Raw genomic sequence first — 22,955 nt, forward strand, 5'->3', positions numbered from 1 at the left:
GTGTGTGTGTGTATATAATATATATATATATAAGCTCTCATAAGGTTAAAATATTAAAAAATCCAATTCATTAAGTATACTAAATTCTTTTTTAATTTATAACTTTGTAAGAACAGAGAAAAGAGAAAAGAAGGTGCTAATATCTTTTAGTAACTTTTAAATATTCTTACACATATTTTAATTTTAATTTTCTTAAAGACATTTAATTCTTAAATGTATTTAATTTCAATTTATATTATTCAGTGTAATTTCAGTCAGATCAGACGGTCCAAATGTAATTTCAGTCAAATCAATCAGTCCAATTAGATCAAATCTATTTAAATCAGTTTAATTCAGTTCAAGTAATTTCATCTTGAACATTATCTTCCTTCCATGGGTTTAGCTGATTAATCTTCCCATGGCAAGAATACTGTCTTTAAACCTATGACAAAAGTAATTTAAGTCAAATCAATCAGTCCAATTAAATCGAACCAATTCAAATCAGTTAATTCAGTTCAAATAATTTCCTCTTGAATGTTGACTTCCTTAATGCATTGACTGGTCATTCTTCTCTAGAATACTGTATTTAAAAACCAGTAGCCAACTGCTAAATTTCATCCAGCCACACGATGTCGCTAAGTGATCAATTATCGAAGTCTTCTCTATGTAGCTCTTCTATGAATAGCTTTAAATGAGTCTTTTAATGTAGCTTCCTGTTTCATACTTCCTGTCTTATGATGTTCTTTGTTTATAGAGGAAAGGAAAGATAAGGATTCCAAAATAAAAGTTAAAAATTTCAAATTCCCAAAGGCGAATTTCATCAAGAACCAATTAGGTAGTTGAAAATAATTCAAATGATGGGCAATTTAGCTATTTTAGAAGCTTTTGCTGAAATGCCACGTTGCACAATTAGCTGCCTTCTTCAATCTCAAGCCATTTTAACCCCATCAAGCAACCAAGCGAGAAACAAAGGTCTAAAATCCCATTCAGGCATTCTCCGCTTACCATCATAGACAGAAATCTCTGCTTCCCCTCTGCAAGTAAGTCTTTCAATTCTCTTTCCAGATGGAATCATTCGGCTATCCTCCTGGCATTGGATAGTCTCTGCAGCTGTGTCGGAACAGGCACGGCTGCCTGTCCAGCTTCACCACAGCCGATGTGAGACAAGCCAGTTCGCCCAGTGGGGCATGCCAGCCCCTGCCAGGCCCCTGGCAGCGTCCCAAGCATCACTCTCCCTGCAGGAGAGATCCAGTCTGATCCAAAAGGACCAGAACCCCCGGGCAATGGGACTTGGAGACATTTCCCAGGAGAGAGGGAAATATCCCGATGCTGAAATATCCAGATGCTGCAGTCACGAGACCCCACCCTCTTCCTAACCCTTGTATTCTTGATTTTCCTTAATTCTCCACTATATTCTTCATCTCTTGTACATCTATTTGAAGTTCACTTTGGTTAATCCTTGGATTACACACCCGTCTGCCTGCGTTGGATCTGTAACCATCTCTGTTGCCCCAGCCATCATTCTATTCGACTTCTATTAACTCTTCCATCATTCTCATATAACTGTTCTATCCTATTTATGCCCTGTTTTAGAAATGTTTTCTAAACTTTAGGATTCACATTAATGCAAAAAAACCACTCTTATTTTCATTTTAATGTTTATCTTTTGGTTTACATAATTTCAATCATTTGGTCATGTTTAACATTTTCTTTAATATATGTACGGCATTTGTTTGACATATCTATAGGATAAAAAAGCACAATCATTTGGAAAATGCACCAATTAATGTTTTTACTGCTGTAAACCTAAGCTTGATTTTTTTGTTAAAAAAGCATTTTGCTTTGAATTGCAATATTTCTCTAGTTTTCTACTTTTAAGCAAAAATAAGAGGCCATTTCTCTCTTTGGTGCTCCAAACAGTTTGCAAATAGGAAATTTATTCCATCTTCTTTTCCACTGTGCTTTTCTGTTTCTTCATTTTCTCTTGGTAAGAATTGTATTGTGAATCAGTTCCGAAGAGTTTATCCCACCATGTAAAGGTTGATGCGTAATTTCCAGTGAAGTTCATATGATGAAAGTCATTAAAGCGAGACCCAGCATAAAAGGGCAGCAAATGTAAAGGATTCAGAGGAATATCATAGCCACTGAAAGCAAAAAAAAATGGAATGCACATTTTAATAATATGAAGCCATTTCTCACATTTGATGAATAATTTGTTAGTGCTAAAGGTTTGAAATTGGATCCTGTATCTATTTGGAAATAAGACATACATAGATAGATAGAGAGATAGAGATAGATAGAGAGGGAGGGAGGGAGGGAGAGAGAGATTCTGTTTATTCAGACTGTTAATACAACTTGCAGAAAAATAAAATAAAAATTTCAAATCTGGGAAGAAATAAGTAACATACTAAGACAAGTTTCCACATGGTGATTATTCCCTAAACATACACAACGTAGTCAAGCATGAGTTTTTCCTATTTTTCATTTTCTCCTATAGTATCTGTCAGCCAATCTGATCTGGCAGGATTGGACACTTTGAGTCCCATTGATTAAACAATAACATCTCTAAACACCACAGAAGAATGCCTTTCAACTGTACCAACAACTGCCCTCTCGAATGTGGTTCCTCACAAGATCTGATTGGCCCAGCCAACTGATGTTTTGAAGGGATGTTAAAATCTTTGCCCAGGCCTTTGGTGAGTGTAACTCAAGCCCCTTTTTCTTTGTTCTCATCCATGTTTGTTAACTCTGTTTTCTTTGCTGTTTTTGTTTTAAATTTATTTTTAACAATTTGTAAACTGCCTAGATTTGCTGAGAGTCAGTGGCATATATCATTATTACACCACACAGTCATCCTGTTGTTTAGATTGATATTTTTATCTGCCTATTTAGTCTGCCCAATTAATCTGCCTATTGAGTCCTTCTCAAGGATCTGGGATAGGCAGATGATGTTTGATGGTGTTAAAAGATAACATTTCATTCATTTCATTTCATTTCATTTATTGGATTTATATGCCGCCCCTCTCCGAAAACTCGGGGCGGCTAACAACAGTCATAAACAATATACAGTAAAAATCCAATACTAAAAACTAACTTAAAACCCCCTAATGTATAAAACCAACATACGTACAAACATACCATACATACAGTTGTATCAGCCTAGGGGGAGAAGAGGTCTTAATTCCCCCATGCCTGGCGGCAGAGGTGGGTTTTGAGTAGCTTACGAAAGGCAAGGAGGGTAGGGGCAATTCTAATCTCTGGGGGGAGTTGGTTCCAGAGGGTCGGGGCCGCCACAGAGAAGGCTCTTCTCCTGGGTCCCGCCAAGTGGCATTGTTTCGTTGACGGGACCCGGAGAAGACCCACTCTGTGGGACCTAACTGGCCGCTGGGATTCGTGCGGCAGAAGGCGGTTCCTGAGATAATCTGGTCCGGTGCCATGAAGGGCTTTATAGGTCATAACCAACACTTTGAATTCTGACCGGAAACTGATCGGCAACCAATGCAGACTGCGGAGTGTTGGTGTAACATGGGCATATTTGGGAAAGCCCATGATTGCTCTCGCAGCTGCATTCTGCACGACCTGAAGTTTCCGAACACTTTTCAAAGGTAGCCCCATGTAGAGAGCGTTACAGTAGTCGAGCCTCGAGGTGATAAGGGCATGAGTGACTGTGAGCAGTGACTCCCGGTCCAAATAGGGTCGCAACTGATGCACCAGGCGAACCTGGGCAAACGCCCCCCTCGCCACAGCTGAAAGATGTTTCTCTAATGTGAGCTGTGGATCGAGGAGGACGCCCAAGTTGCGAACCCTCTCTGAGGGGGTCAATGTTTCTCCCCCCAGGGTGATGGACGGACAGATGGAATTGTCCTTGGGAGGCAAGACCCACAGCCACTCCGTCTTGTCTGGATTAAGTTTGAGTTTGTTGACACCCATCCAGGCCCCAACAGCCTCCAGGCACCGGCACATCACTTCCGCTGCTTCGTTGACTGGACATGGGGTGGAGATGTATAACTGGGTATCATCGGCATATTGATGATACCTCACCCCATGCCCTTGGATGATCTCACCCAGCGGTTTCATGTAGATGTTAAATAGCAGGGGGGAGAGGACCGACCCCTGAGGCACCCCACAAGGGAGAAACCTAGAGGTCGACCTCTGACCCCCCACTAACACCGACTGCGACCGACCGGAGAGGTAGGAGGAGAACCACTGAAGAACAGTGCCTCCCCAAAGAGTGTAAGCTGTTCTAAACTAAATTTGTCTTTTGCAATTCATTAGTTTGGTCATGTCAACCATGGTGCTCCAGATGTTTTTGGGATTGCGCCCAAGAGGCCTATTACTATTGGTACTATCTTTGCTTTCTTTTGCCACAGTCTTTTGATTCTGGTATCTCCAGGTACTATCCAATCCACCATTTGAGGCTTGGGGTCAATTGTTAGCTTTTCGGTCTCTTCTCCGCCCAATTACATGGTATTCATCTATTGCAGTGAGTGTTTGCTCCTCCACCTACTGTCATACAATGTTCTCCATTCTTACACTCTCCCCTTCAGAGTTCTGCTATGTCAGAAGCTCGACATCAAAGGCAAAGAATGTTGACCAAAGTCCAGCGATCACTTTCCTAGCTCTGCATCATCATGGTGCTGCCCCGGAAGTCCAAGCATTGATGTCATTCCATTGATGGATTGTATAAACATTTAAACATGCCTGGGATAAACATATATCCATCCTAAGATAAAATACAGAAAATAGTATAAGGGCAGACTAGATGGACCATGAGGTCTTTTTCTGCCGTCAGACTTCTATGTTTCTGATTTGACTGAAATTGGAGATTCTATAGTGTGCAATTTGAGCTTTATATTTGCTGAACTACTTGGCTATAGCTGTTATTTGATATTTATAATTATTATTATTTCCAGTGTTTCTTTAACTTTTTCTTAATCCTTGCTTTTAGATGATATTTCTTGATCAGCGATTCTTTGGTTTTCTTATTCTTCATTTCAGGTTTTTTTTTTCATCTGTTCAATATTCTATTTAATTAGTGAAAACTGTTTTTTGGCCATACAATATCTGAAGAATTTAGAAGTTTGTCATGGAGAAGTTACTGATTTGAAGTTATTTTAAAATTCTAAATCTGAACACAGAGAATTATAAATAAATAACAGACGATTTACCTGTGAACATCAATGAGCTCTATCAAACGACAAACTAACCATGCCAATAGCAAAACCAGGTGATTACACAAGACAATTATTCCAATGAAGAATCCAGACCCAAGGATTAGGGTTTCTAAAGGATGTACACATTGACCTTGCATCCCAAATGGTGCCTGAAGAAAAGTATATAGAAAAGAGTTGTGCATCTGTATCCATACTGAAGAAAAATTTCATATCTATGCTTCAGTAATGACTGTTTCAGAAGATGTTCTTCCTTCATGTGCTCATCTTGAATTCACACATTTTTAGGAAATGTAATACTGAATCGATTGAATACATTTCTAAATGTAAGAGTATTTGCTACTGCTAACTGCAGACAGCTCCTTAAAATAATAGGTGCTATATAACTTGGATACTGTATGATTTAAAGACACACAAATAAGATTCTATAGATCAGTGATGATGAACCTTTTTTTCCTCTGGTGCCGAAAGAGTGCACGCGTGCACTATCACACGTGTGAGTGCCCACATCCATAATTCAATGCCTGGGGAAGGCAAAAACAGCTTTCCCCACCCGCCCGAAGGCCTTATGAGGCCCAACTTCTTTTTTTAAAATTGATTTTTCTTTCAGACAAACAAGACACAACATTTAACATTTAAAGGAGCTACCATTGCTCCACTAAGCATAGAAGTCTTACTAATACAAAAAAGAAAGCTAATTATAATACAGATCAATACAGAAAGATAATTCTTAATATACTACTATAATATAACATCTACTTCAGTATTTCCATTTTAACATTGTGATTAAGATAATTAAAATCAATTAATAAATCTAAAAACCTATCCATAAAATTTCTTAATATACTACTATAATATAATATCTACTTCAACGTTTGTGTTATAACATTGTGGTTAAGATAATTGAAATCAATTACTAAGATTAAAAACTTATCCATAAAATTTCAAGATGTCATTTATTCAATTTAATAAATTTAAATTTTCTTTAAAAAAATTTATATGTATATTGTTAATACAGTGATCCCCCGGTTATTGCGTTCCCGATCATTGCGAACGGGCTAACTTGCGATTTTGCAACCCGGAAGTAAAAAACACCATCTGCGCATGCGCGCCCTTTTTTTCTATGGGCACGCATGCGTAGATGGCGCCGGGAAGATCAGCTGCTGGGCGGCTTCCCTGGGTCTTCCCCCTCTTGCTGGCGGGAGGGCGAAGCCCCCATAGCACCCGCTCGCCCGCCGTTCGCCCGGCCACCCGCCGCTCGCCGCTCGCCCGCCCTTCGCCCGGCCACCCGCCCTTCGCCGCTCGCCCGCCCTTCGCCCGGCCACCCGCCGTTCGCCCGCCGTTCGCCGTTCGCCCGCCGTTCGCCGCTTGCCCGCCGTTCGCCATTCGCCCGGCCACCCGCCGTTCGCCCGCCATTCGCCCGGCTCGCCCGCCATTCGCCCGGCTCGCCTGCCCTTCGCCCGGCTCGCCTGCCCTTCGCCCGGGTTGGGGGCTCGGGGGTTGCTGGAAAGCCCCCCCAGGCCGGCTCCGATCTTTTAAAACAGGCGCGCCGCTTCTCCGCTGACTCCTGGTGAACTTCCCCGCTTTAGGAGTCAGCGGAGAAGCGGCGCGCCTGTTTTAAAAGAGCGGAGCCGGCCTGGGGGGGCTTTCCAGCAACCCCCGAGCCCGGGTTGGGGGCTCGGGGGTTGCTGGAAAACCCCCCCAGGTCGGCTCCGATCGTTTTAAAACAGGCATGCCGCTTCTCCGCTGACTCCTGGCGAACTTCCCCGCTTTAGGAGTCAGCGGAGAAGCGGCGCGCCTGTTTTAAAAGAGCGGAGCCAGCCTGGGGGGGCTTTCCAGCAACCCCCGAGCCCCCAACCCGGGCTCGGGGGTTGCTGGAAAGCCCCCCCAGGCCGGCTCCGCTCTTTTAAAACAGGCGCGCCGCTTCTCCACTGACTCCTAAAGCAGGGAAGTTCGCCAGGAGTCAGCGGAGAAGCGGCGCGCCTGTTTTAAAACGATCGGAGCCGGCCTGGGGGGGCTTTCCCTTTCAGTTGGGAAGCCGCGCGGCGGGCGTGGCAGCAGCGAGGAGTTTGCGTGGGCGGCGGGGAAACCCCAATCTTCGGCTCCTCGCTGCTGGGAAGTAAAAACACCATCTGCGCATGCGCAGATGGTGTTTTTACTTCCGCAGCGCTACTTCGCGAAAACCCGCTCGTTGCGGGGGGTCCTGGAACGGAACCCTCGCAATGATCGGGGGATCACTGTAGTCCTTTTTCACATTCCACCAATTATATACTTTCTCCCAAGTTTTATAAAACTCTGTTTCCATTTGATTATTTAACCGTCTCGTCATCATATCCAATTCTGCACATTCCATGATTTTCTTAAAAACATCTTTGTCTTTTGGAATTTCCTTTTCTTTCCCTTTTTGTGCAAATGTAATTCTTGCCGCTACTAATATATGAATTATTAAATAATATATTTCTCTTTTGTATTTGGTATCAGTGATGCCTAGTAGGAAGAATTCCGGGGTCTTTTTAATCTCCTTATTCATTATTTCCTTTAAACATTTTTCTACCTTATTCCAATAGATTTTAGCTTTGGGGCAGGTCCACCATATGTGAAAATATGTACCAATTTCTTTTTTACATTTCCAACAAATAGGAGAGGTATTTGGGAACATCTTTGAAATCCTATATGGTGGAAGGTGCCATCTATAAAACATCTTAATTTGATTTTCTTTAAAGGAAATTGATTTAGTTATTTTCCAATTGTATACCCATACCTTTTTCCATGTATCTAAATTTATTTCTTTTCCAAAATTTTTACACCAACTGATCATGTTGTCTTTCAGTATCCAACCTATCATTTTATAGTTTATTAAATATTTATATAGCTTCGCAATTAATTTCCCTTGATTTTGAATTAATACTTTCCCAAGTATGTTATTGTCTTTTTAAAAATAAAAGTTCTGACATCTTTTTGGTTTCTAGAATTAATCTGGGCATACTGCCACCAATCGATGTCGACGCCTATCTCATGCAGTTCTTGTTTTGTTTTCAATTTTAGTTGATTATCCAGTAGGTCTCTATATTTCCATATTTTACTTTCTTTTAGCAGATTTGGGTATGAAATAGCTTCTATCGGTGAAATCAATTTTGGCATGACTAAAAAGTGATTTTTTTCTTATCTCGTTCCAAACATCTATTAAAGCACTAATGGAGACCCAACTTCTGGTGGGCCCAGTAGGCTCGTGTTTCGCCCTCCTTTGGGCTTCCCTGGAGCCGGGGAAGGGTAAAAATGTCCTCCCCCATCCTCCCAGAGGCTCTCTGGAAACCAAAAATGCCCTCCCAGGGCCTCTGTATGAGCCAAAAACAGCTGGTTGGCACACACATGCATGTTGGAGCTGAGCTAGGGCAACGACTCACGTGCCAGCAGATATGGCTCCACTTGCCACCTGTGGCACCCGTGCTGTATGTTCGCCATCATTGCTATAGATCAATAAACTTATGTATTCAGTGAAGTTTTCCTCAACATTCTTAAAAGATAATGCTAAAGAGGTTGCTTAAAATTAATCTCTTATTTTAGAAACAGAAATTAATTATTCAAATAAAACTGATAAATGCACAAGTGTTTTACAAAAAATATTGTTGTGTTTACTGCAATGTTTAAAACTCTTCATCTCTTGTAAATCTTTCTGGCCTCATAAAATAGAACAGTAAAGAAATCATATACATAAATAGTAATCCTGTTGGTTCCTTCTCCCCATTTCTAAAAATAATAATTAATACATGTCCACTACATCAAATTTTAAGGCTGCAATCATATACCCAAACAGGTTCTAGTGAGTTGCATGGAATGTTCTTATTGGTAAGTGTATATACAATTTAACCATGTAAACCAAAAACATAAGAAATTACATACAGGAAATTCATGATGTATTTTGTGTATGTATCCATATATTCTCTTATGATTAAGTAGTCGATGCAGGAAATAATGGCAGGTATCTTCAATCACAGCACATGCTATACACCGAGCAACTATCACAAACCTTTAAAAGAAAATTAGCTTTTGAGATATATATTTGGGCAATCTATCCAATGACCAATGCTAGAAACCTGACATATCATATGCATAAACTTTAATAAAACATTTTTCCCTCTTGGAGCAACAAGCACAGCAAAATAAATTATTGTTTGAGAAAGATAGTTATATATGACGCAGTTTATATTATATTTAAAATAAAATAACTTTTGTGCTTCAACTTTTATTTTGAATAAAGATAGCTAGGTATTATTTATTATATTTGTATTAGTCTTGTAGAATAAATAAACAATAATATTTGCAGAATGTAGCGAGAGTAACCACTTAATTAATTAATTACTTAACCATTTAATTAATTAATTAGTAATAACAGATACTGCCTTCCTGTAACTAGTCTATTATATTAAGGTTTCACTCTCTTGTCATTTTTGACAAATTTGAAATTACTGAACTATAGATTCAGAAACGGTTTTGGTCAAACTTCTAGAAATTTCTCCCAAACATAGTTCTTTATCAGCATAATACCAATATTTTTCATGTGTGGAAGTATGCATTTTTAACAAACAAATAATGAAAAATAATTGAATATTCTTTACCATCTTGGCATCCTTTCCCAGTCGTAAGGAATATTAAAATATTCTGTATAATAATAGGTACCACATATGAGAAGCAGAAGAATAAAAATTTGATTGAGCATAAGTTGTTTGAAACATTTCCATTGTCCTGTCCATGTTTCTGGTTTATCCTATAACAGAAGCAAATAAATGAAAACATAACTGTAACAACATTGCCAAAAAAGCATTAAGAGTTGTCAATCAAATCTTACGTAGCTTCTTCTCTGGTAACATCAAACTGCTACCCAAAATTTACAAAACACTTGTAAGACCAATTCTAGAATACAGCTCACCTGTATGGAACCCGCATTACATATCAGACAATGCAATTGAGTGTGTCCAGAAATATTTCACAAGAAGAGTCCTTCCCTTCTCCTTCCGCAACAAAACATCTTACCCCCACCAGATTTGAAATACTGAAATTAGACAATTTACAACTAGGTCGCCTCCAAACTGATCTAACCATATTTCACAAAATCATATACCAAAATGTCCTTCCTGTTAATGACTACTTCACCTTCAACCACAACAACATGCAAGCACGTAATAGATTCAAACTAAATTTGAACCATTCCAAACTAAACTGCAGAAAATATGGCTTCAGCAATAGAGTGATCACTACCTGATTCTGTTGTTTCTTCCCAAAACCTCAAAATCATTAACCTTAGAGCTCTCCCCTTTTCTTTTTTCTTTTTTTTTTTATCAATTTTTTTTATTATTTTTCATAAAAACAAACAAATACATACAAACAATAAACATAAAGTGGGGGTGTATTTCCCCCGCTTCTTATGAAAGTATACATTCAAATGTAGAAAAAGAATACATAATTAAATATATGTTAACTATTATAGAAAAAAAAGTTAATAAATTTGAGTTAAAGTTTTACAAATCTTAATGTGGGTGTTAAGTAGGGTTAGTATAACATAATTACCAAAAAATACCTTTAATATAATCCTAATTACTATAGTAAAATAGTGTCAAACCTTCAATCCAAACAATAAAACTAAATTCAACTATTATACATCGAAGATCTTGGTATGTTGCTTATACTTATACATACACTACTATATCATAATCGTCAAAAAGTCCTTTTAAACTAATATTAATATTGTTATCACCTAGGTAAAAACTAATACAAAAAAAAAAACCAACTAAAGATATATCTTATTTTTTCTTATCTATCCATTTATAAACATTGTTCCATGTTTCATAAAATTTAGTATCCTCTTGATCGTTTAATCTTCTTGTCATCATGTCCATTTCAGCGCAATCTAATATTTTAGCTATGACCTCTTCTTCCTTGGGGATTTCCTCCCCTTTCCAATTTTGCGCATATATTATTCTAGCCGCAGTTAATATGTGTATAATTAAATAAAAAATTTCTTTCTTGTAGGTCTGATTTGTAACACCTAGTAAGTAAAATTCCGGGGTATTATCTATATCTTGCTTTATTATTTCTTTTAATATTTTTTCAATCATGTTCCAATATGTTTTTGCTTTGCCACATGTCCACCATTGATGATAATAAGTTCCTATATCCTTCTTACATTTCCAGCATATTGGGGATGTTTTGGGAAACATTTTTGCTATCCTATTTGGTGGGAGATGCCATCTATAAAACATTTTAATTTGATTTTCTTTTAGGGAAACTGATTTAGTCATTTTCCAATTATTAATCCACACTTTCTCCCATGTATCTATATCTATTTCCTTACCAATATTTCTACACCATCTTATCATAGTATCTTTTAAAGTCAACTCTATGTTTTTATGAGCGATAAGTAATTTATATATTTTCCCTATCATTTTTGTTGAATTAGTGGTAATTAAAGTAGTTAAAGGATTCTTACTTTTATTAAAAATGTAAAGAGTTTTATCCTTCTGATATCTAGATCGGATCTGGGCGTAGTGCCACCAATCTATTATTATCCCTTCTTCTTGTAGTTCAATTCTAGATTTAAGCTTCATCTGATCATTTAATAGTTCTTTAAATCTATGAGTTATTTTCTTGTCCTTTATAGACTTTGGATGTGTTATTGCTTCTAAAGGAGCTAGCCAATCTGGAATACTTAAAAAATGATTTTTCTTTATGTCTTTCCATACTTCTAATAAGTATTTCCTTAATGTATGCCTTTTAAAATATGAATGGTTTTTGTCCTTATCATACCATAAAAATGCATGCCATCCAAGCATTAAATCATGTCCTTCTAGGTCAAGTGTTCTTTTATTATCTAAGATTATCCAATCTCTAAGCCATGTTAATGCAGCGGCCTGATAATATAGTTTCCAATTTGGAAGGCCAAATCCTCCTCTTTCTTTAATATCTTCTAAGCAATTCATTTTTATCCTTGCTTTTTTGCCTTGCCATATAAATTTTTTAACTAAGTTTGTTAAAGTTTTTAAAAAGATTCCCCCTGGGTTTATTGGTATTACCTGAAAAAGAAATAAAACCTTGGGTAAAATATTCATCTTAATTGTTGCAATTCTTCCTAAAAAAGATATTTTCAAATTATTCCACATTGCTAAGTCTTTTTTAATTTCTGCTAGTAATTTCATATAATTATCATTTTTTAATGTTATTGTTTTCGCTGTTAAATTTATTCCTAAATATTTTACCTTTTTTGCAGTCTTTATTCCAGAAATACTTTCTAATTTAGTTTCTAGTGTTTTATTCATATTTTTGGTCAAGTAATGTGTTTTGCTTTTATTTATCTTTAAACCTGCTACGTTTCCATATTGTTCAATGGTTTGTAGTAAAGTAGGAACTGTTGTAGTCGGTTCTTCAATTATAAACATTAGATCATCTGCAAAGGCCTGGAGTTTATAGGTTTCATCTCCTACGGTTAAACCTTTTATTTTAGGGTCCGCTCTTATTTTAATTAATAAAGTTTCAAGAGTCATGATAAATAACAATGGTGATATAGGACATCCTTGGCGAACTCCCTTGTTTATGTCAAGTGTTGGTAATTGACTGTTATTCAGTATTATATTCGTTGTTTGTTTTGAATATATGGTATCTATTAGGTTAACAAATTTTGGACCAAATCTCATTTTATTTAATTGCATTTTTATAAATATCCAATTAACGTTGTCGAAGGCCTTTTGAGCATCTAGAAACATTAAAGATGCCGTCTTGTCTGGGTGTTGTTCATAGTACTCTAGTATATTTATTACAGTTCTAATATTATTTTTAATTTGTCTCCCTGGAAGAAACCCATTTTGGTCTTGGTGTATTATTCCATTTATAACTCTTTTGAGTCTCTCTGCATAGATGGCAATAAAAATCTTATAGTCTACATTTAATAATGATATAGGCCTATAGTTTTTAATTTTTTCTGGTTCTGTACCCTGTTTATGTATTAAGGTTGTCAGTGATTCTGACCAAGATTTAGGGATTTTTCCCTCAAGTCTACATAAATTAAAGGTTTCTAACATATGGTTTCTTATTGTTTCATTGTCTATCTTGTACCATTCTGCAGGTATGGCATCTGGGCCTGTGGCCTTATTGCTTTTCTGTTTTTTAATTGTTATTAGGAGTTCCTCCATTGTTATTGGTCCATCCATGGTGGCCTGTTGGTCTTCTGTTATTTGTGGTAAATTTGAAGCCTTCAGATAGTTAAAAACTTCATCTTCAATAACATGATCTTTAGCATATAACTCTTTATAAAAATTATACACAATGTCTGCCTTACCTTCTGTATCATATTTTATTATACCGTCTTTATCTTCTAATTTTTGGATTAATTTTGATTGACTCTGTTTTCTAAGTTTATACGCTAGCCATCTGCCGGGTTTATTTGCGTGTTCAAAATATTGTTGCTTTGCTCTTTTGATCTTTTCAGTTAGTTGGTTTTGTTCTATAACTCTAATTTTATGTTTAATTACATTTATTTCTGTCTTTAGATCTCTGTTCTTAATGTGTTGCTGCGATAAGGATTCTAATTGTTTTAGTTCATTTGTTAATTGTAAGTACTCTAATTTCTTTTCCTTATTATGTTTTGCTGTATAAGATATTGTTAAGCCTCTTATATACGCTTTGACTGTGTCCCATAAATTCTGTGGAGTAGTGTCTGATGTTTTATTAATTTCAAAAAATATTTTTAATTCCTTTTCAATCCAATCCTTATATTTCTTATCATTTAATATATACCTATTCATCCACCAGTTGTTCTGTTTATTATTCATCGTCATATAGACCACTATTGGGTTGTGATCAGCCCATGTATTAACGTCTATCTCGACCTCTCTTATTTGTTCTGCCACCGTTTTTGGTGCCCATAACATGTCAATTCTCGTCCAAATTTTGTGAGGGTTGGAGTAGAAGGTAAATTGCCTTTTGTGAGGGTGTCTTTCCCTCCAAATGTCACTTAGTAATAATTCCGCTTTCATTTTTTGAAAAGTACTAGGTAGCAAATTCCTTCTTGTTTTTTTACCTTTTCCCCTTTTTTTATTACCTCCCCCTCCTGAATGGTCTAATTGTCTATTCGCGATAGCATTGAAGTCACCTATTATCAATACATTGTCGATAGCTAAGTCTATTATTATTTGGTGTAAATTTTTATAAAATGTCATTTGATCTTCATTGGGAGCATAAATAGAAACAACCACTAGAGGTCTAGGTTCAATATCAACTTGTACAATCAGTATCCTACCCTCTTTATCCTTATATATTTGTTTGGAATTTATAGAATTCTTAACATACATCACTACACCTCTTTTTTTTTGGTCTGCTAATGCAGCGTACATTTTTCCAATTTTGGGATTCAACAGTAATTTTTGGTTATCTTTTTTAATATGAACTTCTTGTAGTATTGCAATCTGAACATTTTGATTTCTAATTTTAGAAAAAAATTGCTTCCTTTTTCTTGGTTCGTTAAGTCCATTGACATTTACGGAAAAGATTTTTAAGTCTTTATTTGTTGTCATTTAATGGGTTTTTTGGTTTCTCGCTGAGGTTGAACTCTTCTAGGACCTTGGTCCTGCTCTATTACTTGAGCAGTAGCCCCCAGATCTTCTTCTTGCTGAGTTGGTAATTTTCCCCCTGGTTGCTGTTGAGCTGGTTGTAGTTGGGCCACTTGTTGCTTACTTGCGTGATCGGAGTGGCCAATGCCACTCTTTTCGAGAAAGTACATGGCTTGTTCTACGTTTTCCAATTTGTACCTTGTAGAACGCCATGTCAGAGAAAGTCCTTGTGGAATAAGCCAACGGTAAGTGATATTTTCTTTGATCAAAATTTTAGTTAAAAAGTGATAATCTCTTCTGTTTTCTCTGACACTTCTTGGAACTTGTTTTAGTATCTTTATTTCTACTCCATGTCGTTGGGGCGGGGAGTTTCTTGAATAATGAAGTATCTCATCTCGCAACGCCTTTCTTGTAAACTTAATATGTATCTCTCTTGGGAGGTTGTGTCGACGGATATAGCTATTCGAGATTCTGTATACTTCATCGATTTATTTCAGTAAGGCTATAGGGTCCTCTTGAAGTATAGCTCCAATAATTTCCGCCATAGTCATTTTTAAGTCTTCATCTTTTTCCTCTTTTATATTCTGAAATCGAAGTCCATACGAAGCTCGTTGCATCTCCAGCTGGATGATAGATTCATCATATCTTCTGTATCTTTCATCAGCTCTCCCTTCAAGATAGTCCATTCTTTTCTCATTTTTATCAGATTGCTCTTCAACTTTTTTAACTCGGTCATCACTTTCTTGGAGTGTTTGTTGGATCTGCTTTATCTGGTCTTTCATCTCGCCCATATCAGCTTTCATTTGGGCCATCTCCACTTTAAATTCTGCCAAGTCAGCTTTTATGGCTTCTCTTTGTTGTGTTGCCTCCTCCTTTATGGCTTCTCTTTGTTGCGTTGCCTCCTCCTTTATGGCCTCTCTTTGTTGAGTGGCGTCTTCTTGTGATTTAACCATGAAGTCCTTCAAAGTATTCAAAGTCTCGTGTATAGTTGCAAGGTTGGACTGCATTGTTTTGTCTTTGTCTTTATCTTTGGTAGACATGGTTAACACCTGGTGCGAGGGAGAAGAATGCGGTGACACTTGTGGAGAGAGGGTAGTTGGTGTAGTTTGTTTTTTTGCTGTTTTAACAAGGGTTGAGGTATGGGACATTATCAAATTAGAATCCACTATTTCAAATTTTAAAATTAGTTTCAATTTATATATAGTGAAAAAGAAAAAAAATTACTATAAATTCCAAATCTGTTCAGTGTATTTTGTTAAAAAGAGAAATTCCCTTATAATATAACTATACCAATTCAATAGCAATTCAATTAATAACAGAATTCAAAAAAGAAGGAAAAAAAATATTATTATTTAATGCCACAGGAAAAAAGAACAGGTATTAACCTTTTCAAGTAAAAGAGAGGCAAGAAATAAAAGAAGGGAAGGAATATCAACTATATGTAGAAAACAAAAGGAAAAGCATTGGAGGGGAAACTTTGGGAGGAGGGAAGGAAAAGGAGAAGGGGAAAAAAAATAAAGTGAAAAGAGTTGTTCAAAAAGGAAAAGAAGGAGGGTAATATTTTAATTCAACTATTTAAAATAGAGCAGGAACCCAAGGGTTATTAACAATGCATATAGTTCAAACTAAATTTCTTCTAATAATAAAAATACCCAAGAGTAGGAAAGAAAGTCAAAGGAAAATCAAGAAGAAAGCAAATAATTATTCAAAGACACAATAACAATATTGTATACTTAAGTTCTTCTTATAAATCCTGTAATTTTGCTAGAAAGTAGAGATGGAGATCCAAGTCTCAGAGGGTGAAGTTATATTTGATTTCAATTCAAGATTCAAGGAGTAAGACAAATCCAAGGCTTGCTTGTATTCAAAATGAAGTCAGTTTATTTTCCAAATTCAAGGCAGGAACAAAGAAACAGATCCCAAGATGGAGTCAAGTTAATTTCCGTGCAGCAGGGCAGATGTTAAACAAAAGAATTCTCAACAAATAATCCAAAAGGTGTCAGCAAATAATCCAAAAGGCTCAGCAAGTAATCCAAATAGGTTAATCCAGCAATAAGTAATCCAAAAAAGAAGTGATTTCAATCTCTTCTAGATTCCATTTAGTTCATAGTTATTAAGTTATTTCATGTTGTGAAAAAGAGCAACAGGAAAGAAAAAAAGGCAGCAAGACTGTGTTCCTCCGCTTCAAAAATTAAGCCCAGAACATTATGATTTTAAGAGTCTATCAACAACAAATTCTGATCATCACTAGGAATTTCCTTTAGCAGTTAAAATTTTCTAAATAGTCATGTCAGATTTAAGCTGTTTTGTTAAACCATAAAGTCAGAAAATTATTTTATAGGTTCCAAAGTTCACGTTCAAGATGGAAAAGTAAAAGTAAAAAAAATTAGGTCCGGCTGTTATTTGCGGATGAGTTTAAACAGGGAAAAACTTTCACTTTCGCCCTGAAGAAAAAAAGACTTTTACTTAAAACTTTCACGATCTTCTGGTTTTAAACACGAAACACAATGGAAATTTTTACCTTAGGTCCTTTCTCTGCTATATTCTTTTTCAATGTAGATATTTTGTACTTTCACTTCTTAGATTTTTGTTCTTCCCGCTGAGTGAGGGGAGAAAGCGCTGGCCGGTCCTCTTAGGCAAAGAGGAGCGGTTCTCCCGTCTCCGAAGCTGCGGGGCGAACCGCTGCCTCCGGAGTCCTGGCGATGGGTCCTCGGGCAGAGGAGAGCCCCCTGTTCATGGATCGGGCCATCCGGGCCCGATCCGATCGCAGATGCGACCTTCGGAGGGGGTAGAAGGGATCGCCTGGCAGAGCCCTGCCAGACACGTCCCGCCGCGATCTCCACCAAACCGGAAGCCCCCAGAGCTCTCCCCTTTTCCAAGAGGTCTGTAAGGGGCATGCATAAGTGCACCATTGTGCCTACCATCCCTGTCCTACTGTCCTATTGTTTTCTTTTATCATTACTTTCTTTTTTTTTAAAGAAATACGTTTTTTTTTAAATTAATTCATTAATCAAGATAATCCTTTTTCCCTATCTGAGCATTGTCATTACATTGTCATTATCATTACTTTCTATGTGATATTTATATAAACTACTATCCTATACTTGATTGACAAATAAATAAATAGTTAACATAACGAACTGATTACATCTTCAGCATAAGGTCTCATGCCAACTACAATTATGCCAACATAAACCATATCGTAACATGTTCTCGACATTTGTATTTCTGTTGCAATGGTATGATACATGTAAACCATTGAGGTCACACAATTTTGTCCTTGCCTACCCATATGCCTGTGTTTATTCTAATTGCTGAGATAGGAAAATTACTGCCCATTCATAGTGATTCTCTTAATTAAGAATACAATCTTAGGCAAGTTTACTTGCAAACATAACTAACATGTCTTTTCTCTGTAAGCATGGATCATAGGACTGCAGCAAAGTAAGCTGCTTGAGTTCAAATAATACACTGCAAAATATGCATTGATTTGAATATGAACCATCTGTTGTTGTTTTTTAAAATTAGAGAAGTATTCTCTGAATATTTTTAATTTTGATTTTGTTTGTCTTGCAGTGAGATGTCGGTTAATAATTTCAGGTTGGATTTCTTCTGATGTACTTTAATCAATACCAATATTAGTGAGTATTCAACAATATTTCACACATTATACTGTATAAGTTATAAATGAACTAGTATAATTTATAAATTGAGTTAAAGCTCTGCTTCAAATAAAGTTTTCTGTAGGCAACAACTATTTATTTAGCAGCCAGTTAAAGGACTGCCCATAATTTCATGATATTTCATGAATTTCAAAGTCTTTAGTCTTCTTCCATCAAATAATTTTCAGACACATTAATAACATGTTTTCCAACAGTAACTAGTTCCAAGCCTGACCAAAAAGCTCTTTGTTCTCATGATATTTTTAACTTATATTTTCACGATTTGTTGAGTGTAATTACTGAAGCTTAGCATTTGTTGCATCTCATGCATATCTTTGAATAGATCTTTGTAATTAAGAATAGCCAAATCATATCCGAATAGGTGAATTGAATTGAATTTAATGATCAGAGTTTCATGTCCTTTTTATTCATTTCTTTCAAAACTACCAGACAGAACTGAGATTTGATACCATTTTTTTTGCAAAAGAACCAATGGACACATATTTGACATTAGGACACCTCACAAACAAAGTAGTATCAGATCACTTTAACCTCCCAGGACGCTCTATGGCGGTCCTCAAAGTGACTATTTTGAGTGAGGGGTTTCTGTGTCACACACATCCAAAGGTTTCAGGCAATCACAGAAAATCACAACAACCACAAACGTTTTTAACACACTACAAATGTAATTATATGTAATCTTAAATTCTAATTGATTTTATATATATTTTGCATCTGTATAACAATCTTTTCTCTCCTTTTATTCTCCCTCACTCCAATTTAAATCCTAAATGTAGTCAGAGACATAGCGGAGCTACTTAACACATTCTTTGCATCACTCTTCACACAAAGGGAGAATGCAGCTGAACTACTCAGCAACACAAATATAAAAAACAGACTCGAAACAAGACTCAATTTAAGCAAAAATACAGTAAGAAATCACCTGTTTGAACTTAATGAATACAAAGCACCATACCAGAGTCCTAAATGAGCTAGCAGATATCATTGCAGAACCACTGCACCACACCTTCCAAAACACAGGGGAACTACCCAATGACTGGATAAGAGCTGACGTGATTCCCATCTACAAAAAATGTTAAAAAGCAGACCCAGAAAACTACAGACCAATCAGCCAAACATTAATACCTGGTAAAATATTGGAAAAAATAATTATAAAGCAGATATCCCATCATCTAGAAACAAACCAAGTAATAACCAACACCCAACACAGATTTGTTAAGAGCAAATCAGGACAAACTAACCTCATTTCATTCTTCAACACTGTCACAAAATTAGACCAGCATAATGCAGTGGACATAATATACCTGAACTTTAGTAAAGCATTTGACAAAGTAGACCACAACCTACTTCTTCATAAGCTAGAAAAAAGCAAAACAGAAATAGACAGCTACACAACCAGATGGATTAACAACTGACTAACCAACCATACCCAGTGAGTAGTCTTTAATGGCTCTAAGTCCACTTGGAGAGAAGTAAGCAGTCCAAGGCTCATATTAATATTTTCATAAATGACCTAGATGGGGAATAGCAGGAGAACTAATCAAGTCTGCAGATGATACCAAGCTGGCAGGAATAGCAAACAACCCAAAGGACACACTCAGAATCCAGAGGGACCTTGACAGACTTGAACACTGGGCCCAAACCAATAAAATTAAATTCAACACAGAGAAAAGTAAATCCTACAACAAGGTAAGAAGAAACAAAAATACACATACAAAGTGGGTGAAACCACATTCAACAGCAGCGACTGCGAGAGGGATCTTGGAGTCTTGGTAGGCAGCCAACTAAATATTAGCCAGCAGTGTGCAGCAGCAGCAGCCAAAAAGGCCAACACAGTCCTGAGCTGCATAAATATTGGGATACAATCAAGAACCAGAGATGTACTAGTACCACTCTATAAAGCCTTGGTAAGACCTCACCCAGAGTACTGAATCCAGTTTTGCTCACCACACTACAAAAAAGGCACTGAAATTCTAGAGAAAATGCAGAAGAGAGCAACCAAGATGATAAAGGGTCTGGAAAATAAAACATACGAAGAGCAGTTCAAGGAACTGAGCTTGGCCAATCTGGCAAAGAGATGGATCAGGGGGTGACATGATAGCAGTGCTTCAATACTTGAGGGGAGGTCACAGAGAGGAGGGGGTCAGGCTGTTTTTCAAGGCACCAGAAAGTCAAACAAGGAATAATGGATGGAAGCTGACCAATTAGAGAAAAATGGGCCCATTTTTCACAAAAATGGTGTTGACAAAGGGTCTGGGAAACCTGCAGAGAGCTTCTCGGTGCTGGGGGATGGCAAAAATGTCCCCATTTTTGCAATGAATGGGCCGCTTTTTTTCCATTTTTTTCACAAAAATGGGGTTGGAAAGTGTCTTAGAAGCCTGCAGAGAGCTCCTGGGGAATTGGGGGAAGATAAAAAATGCCCCCATTTTTGTTTTAAAAATGGGTAAGAATCAGCCCTTTTTGCCCCCCCTTCCCACCCCAATTTAAATCCTACATTATAGTGGTATCTCTATTTACGAACTTAATTCATTTCGTGACCAGGTTCTTAAGTAGAAAAGTTTGTAAGAAGAAGCAATTTTTCCCATAGGAATCAATGTAAAAGCAAATAATGCATGCGACTGGGGAAACCACAGATTCCTAGAAAGGCCCCATGGAGGCTTTTCCCTGCCTTTTCCAGCCCTGTTTCCTTCCAGGAGATTCCTAGAGAGGCTCCACGGAGACTTCTCCTCGCCTTTTCCAGTTACAGTTTCAGATACTTGGGTTTGTAAGTGGAAAATGGTTCTTGAGAAGAGACAAAAAAATCTTGAACACCCAGTTCTTATCTAGAAAAGTTCTAAAGTAGAGGCGTTTGTAGGTAGAGGTACCACTGTCGTATGATAAAGTGAGTTGCATATTGTAAACATTTATACCTTTTAATAACAATTCTTAGCTAAACAAAGTGCTACCAAACTCCTGCTAATGTTTTAGCATGGCTGTTTTCACTATTAAAATTCCATCTTACCTGCTGTATTTTATATTTTTGCATGTAAGGTATAAACTGAAATAGAAATCCAGGTAAGCATATTAAAATATAGAGAAGTTCATGAACAAGAACTGAACCCAAAGTTGCAATCTGGAATTTAGTGTAATTGTCCAGCATATAGATCCAAGCATTTTTAAATGGTTGCTGTAGTGGATTCTCAGGCAGCAAAGAGTCGATGTATTCTATAGCAAGATAGACGGAATGCAGTATCTCAGAATTATTGCTATTCGTCATTGTTCAGTTCTCGCACAAACACTGATAGTTTCTGTCAATCTGCAAAATGTCAAATTGAGAGAAAGTGTAAGACTTAAACAGCAGTACATTAATATTTTTATTTTATATAACAACTCTTCAACCAGCTCACATAGATTTATGATTGCTGGAAGTTAAGTTTGCAGATAAGTATGTTTTGAGAGTGCTTTCATCTACAGCCCATGTAAAAATTCCACAAAGAATGAGATTTATAATTGTCCCCATTGTGAGCACATGGATATGATTTGCATTTTAACAATGGATTTGAATGGTTTCGTATCAGGTGCCTATAGAAACACACACATGTAGAAGCCAAGAAGTTTTAGATGAGTAATTGTGGATTTGGATACAGATGGATGTAATGTGAGGATGGCTTCACATGAATCCATGATAAAAGTAGTTAGCTGCCTCAGGACTCGGAGTTTATCTAGGTTTATTTTAATTTACGTATTTATTTAATATAATCAATAGTAAAGGCATTTTGCATCAAATAATATAATACAGCTGACTTATTCTATCTGTTGCTTTCCAGAAATTTTGTGATGCAATTCTAATTGCTAACTGCTATAACTAATATTTATCTAAAATATTTGATAAGGAATGGGGAACACAGATTTGAATCTCCACTAAACAATTTTAGCCATTAATTAACCCTGACCTGGAGCTTTGTGAAAATATCATGGGGGACAGGCTGCCTGCCAGTGCCTTGGAGAAAAGTCCAGGACCAACTTTATTCTTTATTTTACTATAACAGGCAACCATTATGAATAAGTCTGTCATCTGTTGGGAAAGTATCTTTCAATGATCACCTTCATCTGAAGAAAAAAAATATTCCTTCCCTAATTAAAAAAACCCTTTTGTTTCTGATAGAGATGCGTTAGAAATTACTTAAACGAAAATGCATTGCAAATAAATGCTATCCCACCCCCTCTCTCGCAAACACACACACACTAAAAAAAGGGAGAAGAAGAAAAACACACACAAATAAACATGCGGAGGGCATTTGTCATTCTTTGGTGGTGTTTAATATGCTAACATACTAAAAGGCAATCATTGTAAAGGACATGCATAAGTGCACCACTATGCCTACCCTCCTGTCCTCTTTTATCATTACTTTTTCCTTATACAGTGGTACCTCGAGATACGAGTTTAATTCGTTCCGGACCTGGGCTCTTAAGTCGAGCAGCTCTTATCTCGAACGACTTTTCCCCATAGGAATTAATGTAAATAATTTTAATTGGTTCCAGCCCTC

The 22,955-nt window shown here is 36.9% G+C and overlaps 1 protein-coding gene across 1 annotated transcript; it reads right to left on the minus strand.

Moving 5' to 3' along the window:
- Nucleotides 1-1,807: 1,807 nt before the first annotated feature.
- LOC139170647 (methylsterol monooxygenase 1-like) lies at nt 1,808-21,685 on the minus strand. The gene is made up of 5 exons (XM_070758139.1): nt 21,431-21,685; nt 9,767-9,915; nt 9,051-9,177; nt 5,148-5,302; nt 1,808-2,123 (listed from the first exon to the last, which is right to left on the minus strand). Exons 1-5 carry the CDS (start codon nt 21,683-21,685, stop codon nt 1,916-1,918), a joined length of 894 nt encoding a protein of 297 aa, XP_070614240.1. The 3' UTR covers nt 1,808-1,915.
- Nucleotides 21,686-22,955: the final 1,270 nt, after the last annotated feature.

The sequence above is a fragment of the Erythrolamprus reginae genome, chromosome 7 (assembly GCF_031021105.1).
Source record: "Erythrolamprus reginae isolate rEryReg1 chromosome 7, rEryReg1.hap1, whole genome shotgun sequence".
In the NCBI taxonomy this organism is placed as follows: Eukaryota; Metazoa; Chordata; class Lepidosauria; order Squamata; family Dipsadidae; genus Erythrolamprus; species Erythrolamprus reginae.

What these genes read in the sequence shown, in the direction of transcription:
- LOC139170647 (XM_070758139.1), bottom strand. Translation starts at nt 21,685, where the DNA reads ATGACGAATAGCAATAATTCTGAGATACTGCATTCCGTCTATCTTGCT. An exon ending in AAAAATATAAAATACAGCAG is followed by an intron (nt 9,916 to 21,430) that starts GTAAGATGGAAT and finishes CTTCTGTTATAG; the next exon opens with GATAAACCAGAAACATGGAC. An exon ending in TGGGAAAGGATGCCAAGATG is followed by an intron (nt 9,178 to 9,766) that starts GTAAAGAATATT and finishes TTTCTTTTAAAG; the next exon opens with GTTTGTGATAGTTGCTCGGT.